At 41.5% G+C, this 17069-nt stretch overlaps 1 protein-coding gene across 1 annotated transcript; it reads left to right on the top strand.

The window, feature by feature from the left end:
* Window positions 1-4442: 4442 nt before the first annotated feature.
* LOC139373586 (serine/threonine-protein kinase pdik1l) lies at window positions 4443-16911 on the top strand. The gene is made up of 3 exons (XM_071114253.1): window positions 4443-4583; window positions 8298-8593; window positions 11988-16911. The coding sequence occupies exons 2-3, from the start codon at window positions 8309-8311 to the stop codon at window positions 12726-12728; spliced, it is 1026 nt and encodes a 341-aa protein (XP_070970354.1). The 5' UTR covers window positions 4443-4583; window positions 8298-8308; the 3' UTR covers window positions 12729-16911.
* The last annotated feature ends 158 nt before the right edge of the window (window positions 16912-17069 follow it).

Raw genomic sequence — 17069 nt, 5'->3', positions numbered from 1 at the left:
AGAGCCAAAAGGGCAATGCACTATTTACACGTTGCTATGACGTTACAGTAGTACAGCTAGCTATATTTAATGTTATATCCTAGTTTTGCTCTCTTTTTCTGATTTAATTGGTGATCAAGTTGTAAGACAGCGTAGGTATTAGAGAATAATGATATTTCCTTAGACACCCTGAGTTACTTCTCCGGTCTCTCTCTGGAAGTGGCATAAGACCAGTCTGAAGCACCAAACCATCTACCTCCCCACTTTCAGTGGTTATTGTAAATATACAGCTTCGTCACAATATTAATATAATGTTGTTTAGTCCCGTGTTTACTTTGCATGGTAGTCAGTCAGTAGTTAGAATAGAGTAGACTTGCCTCTCCATGTAGGAACTACTACAGCATTTTGATGACCAGGGTTGGACTGGTCGGTCCATTTTTAGCCCAGTGGACCTGTCTAACTTGGGTTTTTTGGGCAAAATTATCATTATCTGGTTAATAATGGGCGCCTTGAGGGAATAAATGGGCCGCTGTGGGGGTTCAAGAAAATTAATGACCTTGTCTATGACCTTTCAAGAGCTTGTGTTGATGGGTAATGTCATTTGCCATTTGATGTCACACAGTCATATGGGTTTGAGCCTAGTATTTTATCCCTTAATTTATTTAGGCTGTAAAGTCCAGACAATGGTTTTCATCTTTTTATTTTATTTAGAGTGGGTCGTGTTTTTTATATTACAATGTTCTTACTATATGAGAACAAGACAGAAATGCCTTGTCAAGAATCTATACAAGTCTACCTCAGGATGTTTTTGAAAATGGACAATGACAATAGTTTTTTTTAATCAAGATGAAATTGTCCATGAATTTTGTGAGATTTAAAAAAAAAAAAAATATTTTATGTGAATGATTTATTTGTTTCAGTTTGCAATGCGATGTGTTCTACCTCCCACAGAAATGCTGTTGAATGATTGTTTACTGCTTTTATTTTTTGTGATTAAGCATTGTCTGCACCAATACATCACAGACATTTTTTGAATTATTCTCTGCATTGATATTATTTTGTGTATGTATAACATGATAATACTGAACTCAAAGCAAGAGGGGTATATTACTCTGCATGTAGGTGACAACAGCGCCTCTTGAACAAATCACCTTATCTATACTTACCAGGACAGGCAAACGCCCTAACAACTTCAAGCAGCCTCAATAAACCTCTGACATCTCTGTTGTGTTTCTGCAGACGTGTGACACTAGGCCTACTTAAATACCAAAGCATCAAATATAAACATATTCAGCATAGGCTGTGGGGAAAATACCAGTATTTACTGTCAGAAACACATTTGTTAAATTTTGTGACAAATCTGCCACTGATCTTTTGATACATTGTAATGAGTTTGTGTAAGTTACACTTTTGCATATGTTTCTTTCTTATATGAGTTGAAAGTGTGGTTAAAAAATATGAGTTGAAAGTATGGTTAAAAAATAGTCTGAATCATTCCTCACAAAATGAATACCCACCTCTTTTCCCTCATCGATTCTGTCTTGTCACTATCTCAATTAGGCCTATATGTCAGTATTCAATGCATAGAGGTAATACACAGTGCCTTCAGGAAGTATTCACATCCGTTCACTTTTTCAGCATTTTGTGTTACAGCCTGAATTTACAGCGGATTCAATTTAGATGTTGCATTACTGGCCTACACAAAATACCCCATAATGTCAAAGTGGAATTATGTTTTTAGAAATGTTTAGAATTTAATTAGAAAGCTGAAATGTATTGAGTCAATAAGTATTCAAACCCTTTCTTTATGGAAAGCATAAATAAGATCAGGAGTAAAAATGTGCTTAACAAGTCACATAACAAGTTGCATGGACTCACTCTGTGTGCAATAATAGTGTTTAACATTATTTTTGAATGACTACCTCATCTCTGTACTCAACACATACAATTATCTGTAAGGTCCCTCAGTTGTGCAGTGAATTTCAAACACAGATTCAAACACAATGATCAGGAAGGTTTTCTAATGTCTCTCAAAGAATGGCTGCTATTGGTAGATTGGTAAAAAAAAACAGACATTGAATATCCCTTTGAGCATGCTGAAGCTATTAATTACATTTTGGATGGTGTATCAATACACTCAGTCACTACAAAGATACAGGCGTCCTTCCTAACTAAGTTTCCGGAGAGGAAGGAAATCGCTCAGGAATTTCACCATGAGGCCAATGGTGACTTTAAAACAGTTACAAGGTTTAATGGCTGTGATAGGAGAAAACTGAGGATGGATCAACAACATTGTGGTTACTCCACAATACAAACCTAAATGACAGAATGAAAAGAAGGAAGCCTGTACAGAATAAAAATATTCCAAAACATGCATCCTGTTTGCAATAAGGCACTAAAGTAAAACTGCAAAGAATGTGGCAAAGAAATGAACTTTTAGTCCTGAATACAAAGCATTTTGTTTTGGGGCAAATCCAACACATCACTGTGTCCCACTCTTAATATTTTTAAGCATGGTGGTGGCTACATCATGCTATGGGTATGCTTGTCATCTGCAATGACTAGGGAGTTTTTTGGGGATAAAAAGAAACGGAATAGAGCTAAGCACAGGCATAATCCTAGAGGAATACCTGGTTCAGTCTGCTTTCTAACAGACACTGGGAGAAAAATGTATCTTTCAGCAGGATAATAATCTAAAATACAAGGCCAAATATACACTGTAATTGCTTACCAAGACAATGTTGAATGTTTCTGAGTGGCCTAGTTACAGTTTGGACTTAAATCGGCTTGAAATTCTATAGCAAGACTTGAAAATGGCTGTCTAGCAATGAAAACAACTAATATGTCAGCGCTTGAAGAATTTTCCAAATTATAATTTGCAAATATTGTACAATCCAGGAGTGCAAAGCTCTTAAGAGACTTAACCAGAAAGATTCACAGCTGTAATTGATAAATGTGCAAAGAAATTCTAAAACCATGTTTTCACTTTGTCATTATGGGGTATTGTGTGTAGATGGGTGAGATTTAAAAAAAATATTTAAGCAATTTTGAATTCAGGCTGTAACTCAAAATGTGAATAAGTCAATGTGTATGAATACTTCCTGAAAGCACTGTATGATGCACAAAACAAACAATAGGCCTCATATTGTGGGTTACTTGATTTCTCTACTCTGCTGTTTATTAGACCAAAGAATGTAGCTATGTTGACTGTTATCACCAACCACAGTATGTGGTATAGTAGGCCTATAGCTCACTTTGACAAATCATGTATCAAGCTGTATTACAAACTGAGTTGCGAACCAGACATAGTAGTGTTGACACATGCATCATTGACTAGCCTGTTAATAAAAATATATCAATATGATACACAGTGGTGGGTCTCTTTTTAGCCCTATGTCACATCATCTTTTTGTTATTCTTTAACTTAGGCTGCAGTTTCTGACACACTGAACAATGTTGGGCCTATAATTGATTAATGGGTTGGTAGTCTAGTGCCTAGAGACTTTAAAGTTGTTTTACCAAGTAACAAAACAACTTTTCAAGAGACAATGTTTATAATAACCGATTTATGAATACTTTGTTGCAACATTGTGCTCGTCTCTTCCAGTACATCATGGTGCTGTCCCTTTAAGAGCATGTTCCAAACAGGTACTGTGATAGGGGAGTTACATTTTCTGCAAACCGTTTTGATTAAGATTTAATTCATAATCTAGTTCTTATTGATACTGCCTACTGTATAAAATTGTGGTTGAGATAAAGGTATCTTTCAGTGTGTCATTTCATTCAAGATCATAGACTTAGTCGCCTGTGTTGTGTCAAATATAATCTTACATCCTGCATGGCATCACTTTGGCGCAAACTAAATGTGGCATTCAGCGGGGTTGCCGGGAAAAACAATACAATTTTACAAACATTAAATGTCACGATAACTTAAGAATTACGTTTTTGCCATAGATTTGTATTCAAAATGTTTGAATAAATATTCTAATGATTTTACTTAAAAAAAAATTAAACTAGGCAAGTCAGTTAAAAACAAATTCTTATTTTACAATGAAGGCCTTCCCCGGCCAAACCCTACCCTAACCCTAACCCTAATCCTCGTTTTACTGGTGTAATTAAACTTTTCTGTAGAATATGGGAGGGAGTTGCAAGGGCAAGAATCCATGGCCATGGTCTGACACAGGAAGTTGGTGGCACCTTAATTGGGGAAGACGGGCTCGTGGTAACGGTTGGAGCGGAATCAGTGGAATGGTATCAAATACATCAAATGCGCTCTGTTCCAGTCATTATTATGAGCCGTCCTCCCCTCAGCAGCCTCCACTAATTTAAAGCTATGCAATGAACGGGGGAACACTTATTTCCCCTTTCAGCTAGCTGGAAGCTTGCACAAAAGGCTCAACAAAAAAAGTGAAAGGAAGGGGGCAGTATTTCTCACGGCTGCTGCTGTAGAGCACCCTGGCTGTGTTGTTTTGGGAGCGAGCAATCGGGCGCGCGCTGTTGACGGGGTACTTGAGCTGCAGGTTTGCGATCTCTCACCACGGACCTTGTCTTGTCTGCCAGAGAAAGTCAACAACAAATGAATCGTTGAGGGAAGACGAAAACAGGTAAATGTGTAGCTTGCTAGAGTTATAGTTAGCTACTCTGTTTCCTTTCCTCGTCTTCAGAAGAAGCCAGCTCTTTTGTCTGCCCCTGCGACATGGTGCTTGGTCGTGTGCGCAGGTGTGTGGGACTGCGTTACGTTAGCTAGCCGAATTGTACGGAGCCAGAACAAGCTGGCGCAGAAGGACAATAAAGGTGTCGAGCTAACTAGTTAGGTAGTTTACTTTACGTAAGACCGGGTCATCCCCCGGGTTCACGTTTAGGTTTTTGCCCAATCTGATTCAAAATAACAAACTCATCAGGCCGTCATTGTAAATAATAATTTGTTTTCTTAACTGACTTGCCTAGTTAACAACAAAAAATCACCAAGCTTTGATTTATTTAATGTATCACTAGGGCAAAAATCTGCAGCTAGCGGGCGGGGGACCCAGGACCGAGTTTGGGGAAACCCTGACATAAGGTACTGAACTAGCTAGCTAACTTGTCTACATTCCCCTGTGGCAACATATCATTTACATGTATATAGCTAGCTAACGGTAGTTATGATTCTAACAAACTATTCATGTATTTTTAGCCAGCAGTTTATTCCTTTGCTTGCTAGCTAGCTAACGTTAACTAAAAACAGTTTCGCTTCCGTGTTAGCTAGCAAGCTAATTCTCCTAGAGTTTAGCTAATTACACTGAACTTACTATTTGATAATGTTTATTTATTCTTACATATTTGGGCAGTAGGCTGACATGTCAGGAAATGGTATAGCTAACTTCAACTGTCCCCTCAAATGCTGTAGCTGTCAGCAATGCGTTAGTGCGCAAATAACAGGTCAAATCTGTGAGGGGGAAATTTTGATTTGTTTACATGTCGCATGCTTTGGCCTCTGAGGTGTTCACATTTGCACATTTGCTCTCTTGCGGGTAGTCCAATGGGTAATCTTTTGGAGCCTACCATTACTCGTTAAGGTTCAAGGACGTTATATGATATCGTCAGAGGTAGACTGGCTCAGGCAGCCAAAAACTCAATCTAAACGTTAATTGATTCCTAAATTGCGATACGGTTCAACACTGAACAAAAAATATAAACGCAACATGTAAAGTGTTGGTCCGATGTTTCATGAGTTGAAATAAAAGATCCCAGAAATGTACAATATAAACAAAAAGCTTAAACTCAAATTTGGTGCACAAATTTGTTTACATTCCTGTGAGTGAGCATGTATCCTTTGCCAAGACAATCCGTTCACCTGACAGGCATGGCATAACAAGAAGCTGATTAAACAGCATGATCATTACACAGATGCACCTTGTGCCGGGGACAGCAATAGGCCACTTTAAAATGTGCAGTTTTGTCACACAACACAATGTCACAGATGTCTCAAGTTTAGGGAGTGTGCAATTGGCATGCTGACTGCAAGAATGTCCACCAGAGCTGTTGCCAGAGAATGTAATGTTAATTTCTCTACCATGAGCTGCCTCCAATGTTTTTTTAGAGGAGTATTACTGTCTGTAATGAAGCCTTTTGTGAGGGAAACACTCATTCTGATTGGCTGTGCCATGGTTGCATCCCTGTCCAGTCATGCGAAATCTATAGATTATGGCCTAATGAAAATATTTCAATATACTGATTTCCTTATGAATTGTGACTCAGTAAAATCTTTGAAATTGTTGCATTTGTATTTTTGTTCAGTGTAGAAACATAAAGCTTGTTACTTTTAGTATCACATCAAATCATTTCACAAATGCAAAATATACACTTACTGTACACTGTTAAAACTCAAACGTTCATTAAAATACACATGCAGGGTATTGAATTAAAGCTACACTCGTTGTGAATCTAGCCAACAAGTCAGATTTTTAAAATGCTTTTCGGCGAAAGCATGAGAAGCTATTATCTGATAGCATGCAACACCCCAAAATGCCTGAAGGCGACGTAAACAAAATAATTAGCGTAGCCGGCGCTACACAAAAACACAGAAATAAAATATAAAACATTCATTACCTTTGATGATATTCTTTGTTGGCACTCCTATATGTCCCATAAACATCACAAATTGGTATTTTTCCCGATTAAATCCGTCCATGAATGCCCAAAATATCCATTTGTATAGCCTGTCTGCATCAGGAAAAAAGCTCTCTTCCAACACGCAACGTCATGTTTAAAAATTATATAAGTTGCCTATATTCTTTGACAAAACACTTCAACCTACTTTTATAACCCAACTTTAGGTATTTGTAAACGTTAATAAGCGATCAAATTGATCACTGGGCGATCTGTATTCAATAGCAGCTACTCAAGAAAACGGTGTCCATTTTTCAATCTTCCAAAATCGATTGTTGTAGGCTGGATGGAATGACGGATCTATTGGTAATGTCTCAAATGATTTTTGTCAATGAGAATGACCTTTTTTGCGACATCGTGTGGAAGCTGTAGGAATTGCATCCGTCTCCATATTAAATTTGGTTTCCTTTAAACAATACATGAAAGGGGCGCATGGATACTTTTTTCAGCTTTCAGTGACCAGTTTTTCGATGAAACACACGCTCTGTTATACTTACAGCCGTGATTTAACCAGTTTTAGAAACTTCAGAGTGTTTTCTATCCACACATACTAATCATATGCATATACTATATTCCTGGCATGAGAAGCAGGACGCTGAAATGTTGCGCGATTTTTAACAGAATGTTCGAAAAAGGAGGGGGTAGGATGAAGATTAACTGGGTTTATCGTCGACAGTATTTTTTTAGTGATCAAACGTTTCTCGTGGCAGCCTTTTGGTACACACAGGTGTTTGGGGCATGCTAGATGGCTAATTGTCACCCGTAAACATGTGCTCTATGGTGATATGGCCGGGTGGGTACCCTAACCCTCTATGGCCGGGTGGGTTCCCTAACCCTCTATGGCCGGGTGGGTTCCCTAACACTCTATGGCCGGGTGGGTACCCTAACCCTCTATGGCCGGGTGGGTACCCTAACCCTCTATGGCCGGGTGGGTACCCTAACCCTCTATGGCCGGGTGGGTACCCTAACCCTCTATGGCCGGGTGGGTACCCTAACCCTCTATGGCCGGGTGGGTACCCTAACCCTCTATGGCCGGGTGGGTACCCTAACCCTCTATGGCCGGGTGGGTACCCTAACCCTCTATGGCCGGATATCAGTGAGAACTGTTGTAATAAGTATGATTTCTTGCTGATATGGAAGATGGCGTCTTTATGCTTCCAAACCGTAACGCATTTTAACATTCAGGCCCAGTGTTAGCTCTCTTAACAAAACTCCCCAGTACAGAATACGCCTTCCTTCAATGACTCTTATGTGTAATTTAATGGACTGGGAGTCATGATCAAGTGCTATCTTGCGGGTAGAAAGCCAACTGTCCTAATTTTACTTGCTAGAACTTAAACACTGTTATTTGTGTCATCCATCTGACAGTGTGTCACTTGGCTAGTTCATTTTCCTGAGATAAAACCTATCAGACTACATCTAGACTAGGCCTATAGCTATGGGTTTTTGATGTGGTCAGGAGCAGGGGGCTGTCATGTCAACTCACATACGGTTTTCTTAATTTAGTATGACGGATAAACTCACCTTGTTGGGATATTATTCAGTAACTGAGGGTTATCAGGGTTACATTCTCAGTTTGTTCTGCTGACCACCTAGCTCTCAACAACAATCAGTGGTACCCCATTAACCCCACCGCCTCCACCCCCCCCCCCCTCCCCACACACACACAGTGAGGAAGAGGATGGTGAGCAGCCAGCCGAAGTATGAGCTGATCCAGGAGGTAGGGCGTGGCAGCTACGGCGTGGTGTATGAGGCGCTGGTGAAACGCACCGGGGCCCGGATGGCCGTGAAGAAGATCCGCTGCCACAGCCCAGAGAATGTAGAGCTGGCCCTCAGGGAATTCTGGGCCCTGAGCAGTATCCAGAGCCAGCACCCCAACGTCATTCACCTGGAGGAGTGTGTCCTGCAGAGAGATGACCTGGCTCAGAGGATGAGCCACGGGTCCAGCTCCCCACTGTACCTAGAGGTAATACATTTTATATGGATGGATGGCTAGAAAGATTGATAAATAACAGGCTAGCTGTAGTAAAATGCAGATAGACCTGTCCAGAGTATGAACCACAGATCCAGCTCCCTGCTATACCTGGATGTATTGATAATAGACTTAAAACAAAATGTACAGATACCACCTTTTACACATGAAGCACAGGGATTCACAATGAGTACAAACAATAGATGAGTAAATAATTAAAATGTAATACATTAGAACTGTAGTAAAAGCAATGCATTGCATCAAATGTACAGGAAGTGGAGGAGGCAAAAACAACTGGGGGAGATGGGAGGGCTACTGTGGTTCAGGTTTCCCTTTGTCAATGTGACAGGGTTGCTCATATGTACAGAAAGTGGAGGAGGCAAAAACAACTGGGGGAGATGGGAGGGCTACTGGGGTTCAGGTTTCCCTTTGTCAATGTGACAGGGTTGCTCATATGAAAGGACTCTGCTAGCGGACAGGAGAGGGTTATATATGATGTCTTCAAATAGGCTCCAGTAGGGTAGGGTATGGGCGGTATATAGTATACTGGAGTATTTTGAAATAGCCATTGGCTAAAAAAAAATGTTTAATACCTCAAACTATTTTTGGAAGTTGAAGTACGTTTGAATATTTGTTGGTACTTTTTAAGTAAATGCCTGCATCAACTTGTGCAATATGTCACCTGTCACATACTTTTCCATTATGAAGCTTACCGGTAGTCCCCAGTCATGTGGTGTTTGTTTACAAGCACATAACGATGAGAGACTGGAGCCTTGTGAGTCACTCACTGTTCTTCAGCACGGGTCAGGTGATTTAGTTGCAGTATGGAATTCACAACTGTTTGTCTGCTAGATATCTTAACTGTCTAAAATGTGCTAAAATGCTCTGCAGTTGTGCGTTTTGTTTGCTAATTTAGTTGCTAGTTAAGTGGTTAGCTTACTCCAAAATCAAGCTTTGCTTGGTAACAGCAGAGAATGCCCCGCCTGGATGAAGAGCCTTGGATATCCCGGTATGGCACACTGTAAGTATGAGAATCTGGATTCCCCCCAAGCCTACAAGTGGGTTTATGTGTAGGTTTTAAGGATAGGCCTAGGTTTTGAATCCCCCCCACCAAATATTAAACTATGTAGCCTACTTAACATATCAGATACTTATGAGTAAGGTTAGGCCCTAGTTCAAATGCATTGTAAGCACATGGAAGAGTACAAATTCAGACCAGAGGAATCACATCTTGAGCATATCTGTTGAAAGACCACAGCCACAGAAGAACCTCACAAACGGATCTGTGCTGGCAGGGCGGAACTTACCATTCAACCTCAAGGTTCTGTCTCACATATGCTGAGAAGCAACTTGGCAGCCGAAGAGGATGTGGTCAGAGCAGAGGTGAAGGAATCTGATTATGTTGATGGTTAGAATGTTAGTGGAGAAGCTTCTTTTTGAATTCCTAAACTCAATTCACCAAAGGGCAATTATAGAAGTGATAGAAAACACAACACCAGGATAGCCTAAATACATTTACCATAACACAAGTTTACAATAACACAACTTAATGTAACAAACATATCATAACGATTGAATTATGTAGAACAAGACAGGACCGATGCACACACTCCGTAGATCCCAATGTTGGCTATAGGATGATGTATTGGACATTGAGCACAGTCACGCTACTTGATAAAGGGAGTGTTGGATTGTTTTCCCTTCTGGCTGTTCTACATATTGTTGCCAGCCACAAGTGGCAGAGTACACTGCTGTACCGACGGACACAGAGGTGACTGAAATGGGTAGTCCAGGGTTTGCTAGTAATTCAAGGTGTTAGCTAGTGTTGCTTCCAGTGTTTTGGCCTCTCATTCAGCCTGTTGGATGCCTCTACAGAGTTTTCATACTGTGACTAGTTAGTTCAGAAGACTGTTCTGTTTAGCTAGTCATCCTTGTGGCTCTGTCAGGTGGTGCCTTGAACACTGTTTTTTAAGGGGGCATCTCATGTCCTCATTGAGCACAGTGTTTTAAAGGGACTCCTCTCCCCAGTCAACCTGTCTAGTCTGTTACCAACAACATGTTCCTCCCTCTTGGCTCACTGAGGGTTTAAAGGGCCTGGCAACAACTGATTGTAGCCTCTCAGCGGCACGTGGGCCATTGTCACACTCACATACATTGTCCGACCCGCTCTACGAGCTTGTTAAACACTGCAGCATGTTGGGCTTGGCCGCTTTCCCAGAATCCTTTGTTCCGACCGAGTCGTCTTTTCTTGTTCTACTGCTGCTTATAGAGGGAGAACATTTTGATAATGGGACAGGATTACCGTGTGGGGGAGGAACCATCATTATAATAGATCAGAGGCCAGGGACTGTATTGTCTGACTGGCGATGCTGGTGAATTATTTCAATCTATTAGGTTACGGATGGCTTGGCTCACTGACCAATTTTGTGTACAGACTGGTTTTCCCTAAGTGGCGGGACTGTCAATGTGTTGTTTTGTACCATACAGATTGTCAGGCATTTGATTCGTCTGTAATTCAAAACCCAAATAGTTGTGCTGCTGGTGTGTGCATGTCAAAAACCTGCAGCACATTTTCTATGGGAGAGGATCGGTTTTAAGATCTGGTCAGCTGTCAAAAGGAGACGTGTGCTTGATTAACCCAGTTCCCAAAGCAGAAGTCTTTATAAGATCAGAGGCGTCACAACGAGTTTAGATTTAAAACAAAAAAACACAAAGAGCCAGCGAGACAGAAAAACCGACAACACACACACCCCTCCATTTGACGGCTCACAGAGGAGGCTGGCAGTCACGCTGTGAATTCAAAGCCAATGGCACGAGACAAGGCACTTTTGCTTGTTTGTTAAATTCTCCCCCCCCCCCCAAGGAATTTAATAGAAGTGTTTTTCTTCTTCCATCTTGGCTTATCAATAATCAGGACTGCCACTGTGCTTTAGATTACATAATCAATTTCCCTGTTTCACTGTCTGGTAGGTACTGCTGCTAGAAATAGCATTTTGTTCTGTTTTCTTAGTAATTTTCCTCCAGTTAGCATTTCCTCTGAAACGTGATGGGAATTGACACAGGGAGCCTGTCGGCTTGCTCCCAGCAGTCTTTTTGAAAGATTTATTTTTGATCTGTTCAGCAGTCAGTTCAGCATTCATCTTATTGGTGACATTTTCTGAAGCGAGCCAAGTGTTCCAGAATACAGAGCAATACAGTCATTGGTTAGAGCATGGTGCTGGCAACCCCACTGGTTTGGGCAAAATTCCTGCATGGGCACATACTGAATGCCTTTATATACATTGTCTGTTTTGGATTGTGTCTGGCTGTCTGCTGAATTACTAAATGATGTACTATTAATACTAATGGCCTTTCTGATTCCTTTCTGTTGTCTCTGTTCTATCTCCAGCTGGTGGAGACATCTCTGAAGGGAGAGATAACCTTTGACCCGTGCTGTGCCTACTATCTGTGGTTCGTCATGGACTTCTGTGACGGAGGAGATATGAACGCCTACTTGCTGTCCCGTAAACCCAGCCGCAAGACCAACACCAGCTTCATGCTGCAGTTAGGAAGTGCCCTGGCCTTCCTGCACCGAAACCAGATCATCCACCGAGATCTGAAGCCTGACAACATCCTCATCTCCCAGGGAAGGACCTTTGCGGGAACCCCCGAGCCCACACTGAAGGTGGCAGACTTCGGGCTGTCAAAGGTCTGCTCCACGTCGGGCCTCAACCCTGAGGAACCAGCCTCCGTCAACAAGTGTTTCCTCTCCACAGCGTGCGGCACGGACTTCTACATGGCTCCAGAGGTGTGGGAGGGCCACTACACGGCTAAAGCAGACATCTTTGCCCTGGGCATCATCATCTGGGCCATGGTGGAGCGGATCACGTTCGTTGACGTGGAGACCCAGAAGGAACTCCTGGGAAGCTACGTGCAGCAGGGGGAGGAGATCGTGCCCCTCGGGGAGGCGCTCCTGGAGAACCCCAAGATGGAGCTGCTGATCCCGGCCAGGATGAAGAGCATGAACGCGGGCATGAAACAGCTGATCCGGGAGATGCTGTCGTTCAACCCTCAGGAGAGACCTGACGCCTTTGAACTGGAGCTCCGACTGGTCAGGATTGCCTGCAGAGAGCTCGACTGGGACACGTGATAATTGATGTGGATAGGAGGAGAGCGGACCATGGGACTTGTAGTCACAACATCAAGCACTTGTATCTAGTCCTAATTCACCACTGTTAGCTCTGGTGGTCGAGGCCACACAATGGGAGTTTGTTTTTCTTGTAAGGGAACAATTCAAACGTTGCAAAGATTTTGGCTTTGCAGTTGGATATTGGTTTAGATGTAGGACTACTGGTAAACCTAGCTCAACGGGTTGATAGCCAGGCTGTACATTTTTTTTGTTTTGAATGTTAACAGAGCAAGGCTGTCCATAAGCACATTCAGCTGTTTGTCTCTCAGAAGGAGAGGTGTTTGCTAGCCACCCCAGTGGTTTAGGCTAACCTGTTAACTTTAACTCTCTTTAGTTGTTTGCCTACAAATTTCACCCCAGTCTCGGTGCTAATAATCGTACTTCGGATGCAATTTATGAAACAGGGAGACCGCATCCCGTGTAGAGATGATGCAATTAAATTCCAATTTAGACACGCCTCAGTGATCGTAAACTGTGCACGGCTGGTTTTACCAGTATTCTGTGACCAAACCCTGCTCCTCCCCATCAACACACACACACACACAGACACACTTCCCACTGCTCAGGTAAAATCGAAGATATACTGTTGGTTAGGATTTGTAGACAACCAGCTGTTTGAAGAGACATATCACACAGGACGGTATTCTGAGCTGGCCCTGAGCCAACTATGGGATCAGGCTAAGTCTTGGTATGCCAGCCCAGCCCAGACATAATCTAGCATAACCCCCAGCCCAGACATAACCTAGCATAACCCCCAGCCCAGACATAACCTAGCATAACCTCAGTCAGCCAGTGTCATAATTGTCCTGGAATGTGTCATGATTGCCCCATAATGAAAATAATTTTGAGGAATGGAGTGTTTGGAATGTAATTAACTTGAGTCACCATAATTTAAAGTCCAGAGATAGCAAGCTGCTTATTCAAAACACATAAAGGAATGTGTTGTGGCCCCAAACAACCATTGATGTATTTAACTGAAGAGCCAATGTTCTGCTTGTATTATTAAAATATAGTGCTTTAATTTAGACTTGAATTCTCAACTGAAGGCCAGTGGAGTTCCAAATGAAACCTGTGTGAACGGAATGGTTAGGGGTATGACTTCACTGGCAATCACTTGATGAAAAAATGCACTTTTATTTAGTTATTTTCCTTTTCATAACTTACCATGCTATTATCTATCACCTTGAGAAACAGTGTTTATTTGGGGCCTGGGAAGATATATTGTCAAACAGCAAACAAGAAGTCTCTTACACACACACACACACAGAACGTCTACATATGCATGCAATGCCTCTCCCCTTCAGAGAGGAGATGGAGGCAGCACAGCACACAGTTGTCCCTGAGCCCAGAGGATCTATTTAAAAAAATACAATTTTGTGTTTTAACCTGATCTCCTCTCACTGTCAGTTTTCACCTCGGTTTCCCCAGAACAGACACACACCTCTGTTTCCCCTGGGTCCCGCTGGATTTAACGGTAATCCCTTTCTCCACGTTTCCTTCCGACAGACTCCTACTAAGCCTATTACGTTTGGTGTAGGTGGCAGAGGTAAAGGAAGGCACTCTCTGGGGACCCAGGCCTATTGCCTTGCAGGTCATAATTTGTGCGCTTCTAACAGTTGTGAAAATGAAAACGTTATCAATATCTGAAAAAATGTAGTTTTAGTGTGTCATTCAAACAGTGGCACAAGTTGTAAAATATATTTCATACGAGCAGACTGTCGACAACATTAACCTGCATTATTGCCTTTTTTAAATGTCTTCCATTGCCAAAATCCTCTTGTCTTTCATGATATTAACATACTTTATGCCTTATTTTAATATCTCCACACACTAGCACCTAGCACTACATTGTGTGATTGTTGTGGTGGCCAGGCACATTTTGTTCAGAGTTTTGGCTATTGGGTTTTTATCTCTGCTGTTTTACCCCTTCAATATTAGCACTGATTGCCCCTTTAATAAAATGTCTAAAGCACAATCAGCAGTTTCTATATTTAACAAAATTATAAACTTAACCATTTCAATGATTTTACTGAGATACAGTTCATAAAAAAAGAAAATCCAGTCAATTAAAATACATTGATTAGGCCCTAGTTTATGAATTTCACATGACTGGGCAGGGGTGCAGCCATAGGCTTGGGAGCCAGGCCGAACCAATCAGAATTAGTTTTTGCCCCACAAAAGGGCATCATTAAAGACAGAAATCCTTCTCAGTTTCATCAGCTGGTGCTGTCTCAGATGATCCCGCAGGTGAAGAAGCCAGACGTGGAGGTTCTTGGCTGGCATGGTTACATGTGGTCTGCAGTTGTGAGGTCGGTTGGAGGTACTGCCAAATGATCTAAAATGACGTTGGAGGCGGCTTATGGTAGAAAAATTAACATTCAATTCTCTGGCAACAGCTCTGGTGGCATTCCTGCAGTCAGCATGTCAATTGCACACTCCCTCAAAATTGAGACTGTGGCACTGTGTTGTGACAACTGCACATTTTAGTGGCCTTTTATTGTCCCCAGCACAAGGTGCATCTGTGTAATGACCATGCTTTTTAATCAACTTCTTGATATGCCATACCTGTCGGGTGGATCGATTATTTTGGCAAAGGAGAAATGCTCACTAACAGGGATGTGCACACAATTTGAGAGAAATACGGTTTTTGTGCATATGGAATATTTCTGGGATATTTTTTTCTGCTCATAAAACATGGGACCAACACTTTACATGCTGCGTTTCATATTTTTGTTCAGTATAAATCCATTTTTGGACTTTTTAATGATATGTACTCATTGATTCATGAATATACACTGTGTACAAAACAATAGGAACACCTTCCTAATATTGAGTTGCATCCCCTTTTGCTCTCAGAACTACCTCAATTAATCTGGGCATGGACTCTACAAGGTGTCAAGCATTCCACAGGGATGCTGGCCAATGTTGTCTCCAATGGTTCCCACAGTTGTCAAGTTGGCTGGATGTCCTTTTGGGTGTGAAAAACCCAGCCAGCATTGCAGTTCTTGACACTCAAACTGGTGCGCCTTCCACATTCAACCATACCCCGCTCAAAGGCACTTAAATATTTTGTCTTGCCCATTCACCCTCTGAGTGGCACACCTAAACCAGTGGAGGCTGCTGAGGGGAGGACGGCTCATAATATCTGGAAAGGAGCGAACGGAATGGCATCAAACACATGGAACCCAAGTGTTTGATGTATTTGATACTATTCCACTCCAGCCATGACCATGATGCTGTCCTCCCCAATTAAGGTATGAACCTCCTGTGATATTCTCAATTGTCTTAAATCCTTCTTTAACCTGTCTCCCCTTCATCTACACTGATTGAAGTGGATTTAACAAGTGACATCAATAACAGATCATAGCTTTCACCTGGTCAGTCTGTCGTGGAAAGAGCAGATGTTCCTAATGTTTTGTACACCTTGTGTATATGAGCTACTACAGAGGCTGAAGGAGGAGTTTATGGACATGTGACTGTGAATTATTACGAGCGCCTTGACATTGTTTGAGTTGTATGTTTGCTGTGATGGTTGATCCTTTTTCAACAGTTACTTCAGATTCCCATATGTTCTGTCATTGATACAGAAGTGGTTTTAGAGTTGGATACTGTGTTGGTGTGCTAGTGGTGATAATTGTCTTAATTGGCCCAACTTTGGTTGGTCATTGATGTGTTTGTGTGTGTATTGATTGTGTACACACACAACTGGGGTCACCTACTCAAAAACGTCTTTGCTGCTTCTGATGAACTTGATAAGGAGATAAAAATAGCTCGTTGCCTGAGATATAATCCTACCAGACTCAGATGTGTCACCTTTGGTGAAATCTGCATCCAAAATGGCACCCTATTGCCCATATAATGCACTACTTTGGACCAGAGGCCCTGGTCCAAAGTAGTGATGTGATATATATATATATATATATGGTGCCATTGGGAACACAAATCGTAAGTGCCCTATTCAGAACAGGACCCATTGCAACGACAAACCTCATCAGTTGAAGATAAACACCAAGCATCATCAGTGTACATTATAACCAGGTGTATGAGGGGCTCAAACTTTTCTATTAACAATATTTCCTTTGTATGTCGTAAGATATTTTGAAGAGATTCAGTGAAATGTATCAATAAATGCTGTAAAATGTCATTCATTGTTGAATTGATGGCGTTATAATTAAAATGTAAAAAAAACAAAACATGGATTTAAAAAAAGATATTAGATTTTATATCAAAGTAAATGTTTTAGTGAGAATGAACTTGTCTGGTAGTTTTCAATTTATTTAGCTGCCGATTGAGTGGGAGATG

This window comes from Oncorhynchus clarkii, chromosome 18 (genome assembly GCF_045791955.1).
Source record: "Oncorhynchus clarkii lewisi isolate Uvic-CL-2024 chromosome 18, UVic_Ocla_1.0, whole genome shotgun sequence".
NCBI classification, from domain to species: Eukaryota; Metazoa; Chordata; class Actinopteri; order Salmoniformes; family Salmonidae; genus Oncorhynchus; species Oncorhynchus clarkii.
The sequence above is the reverse complement of the archived record's forward strand: the minus strand, read 5'-3'. Positions and strand labels throughout refer to the sequence as shown.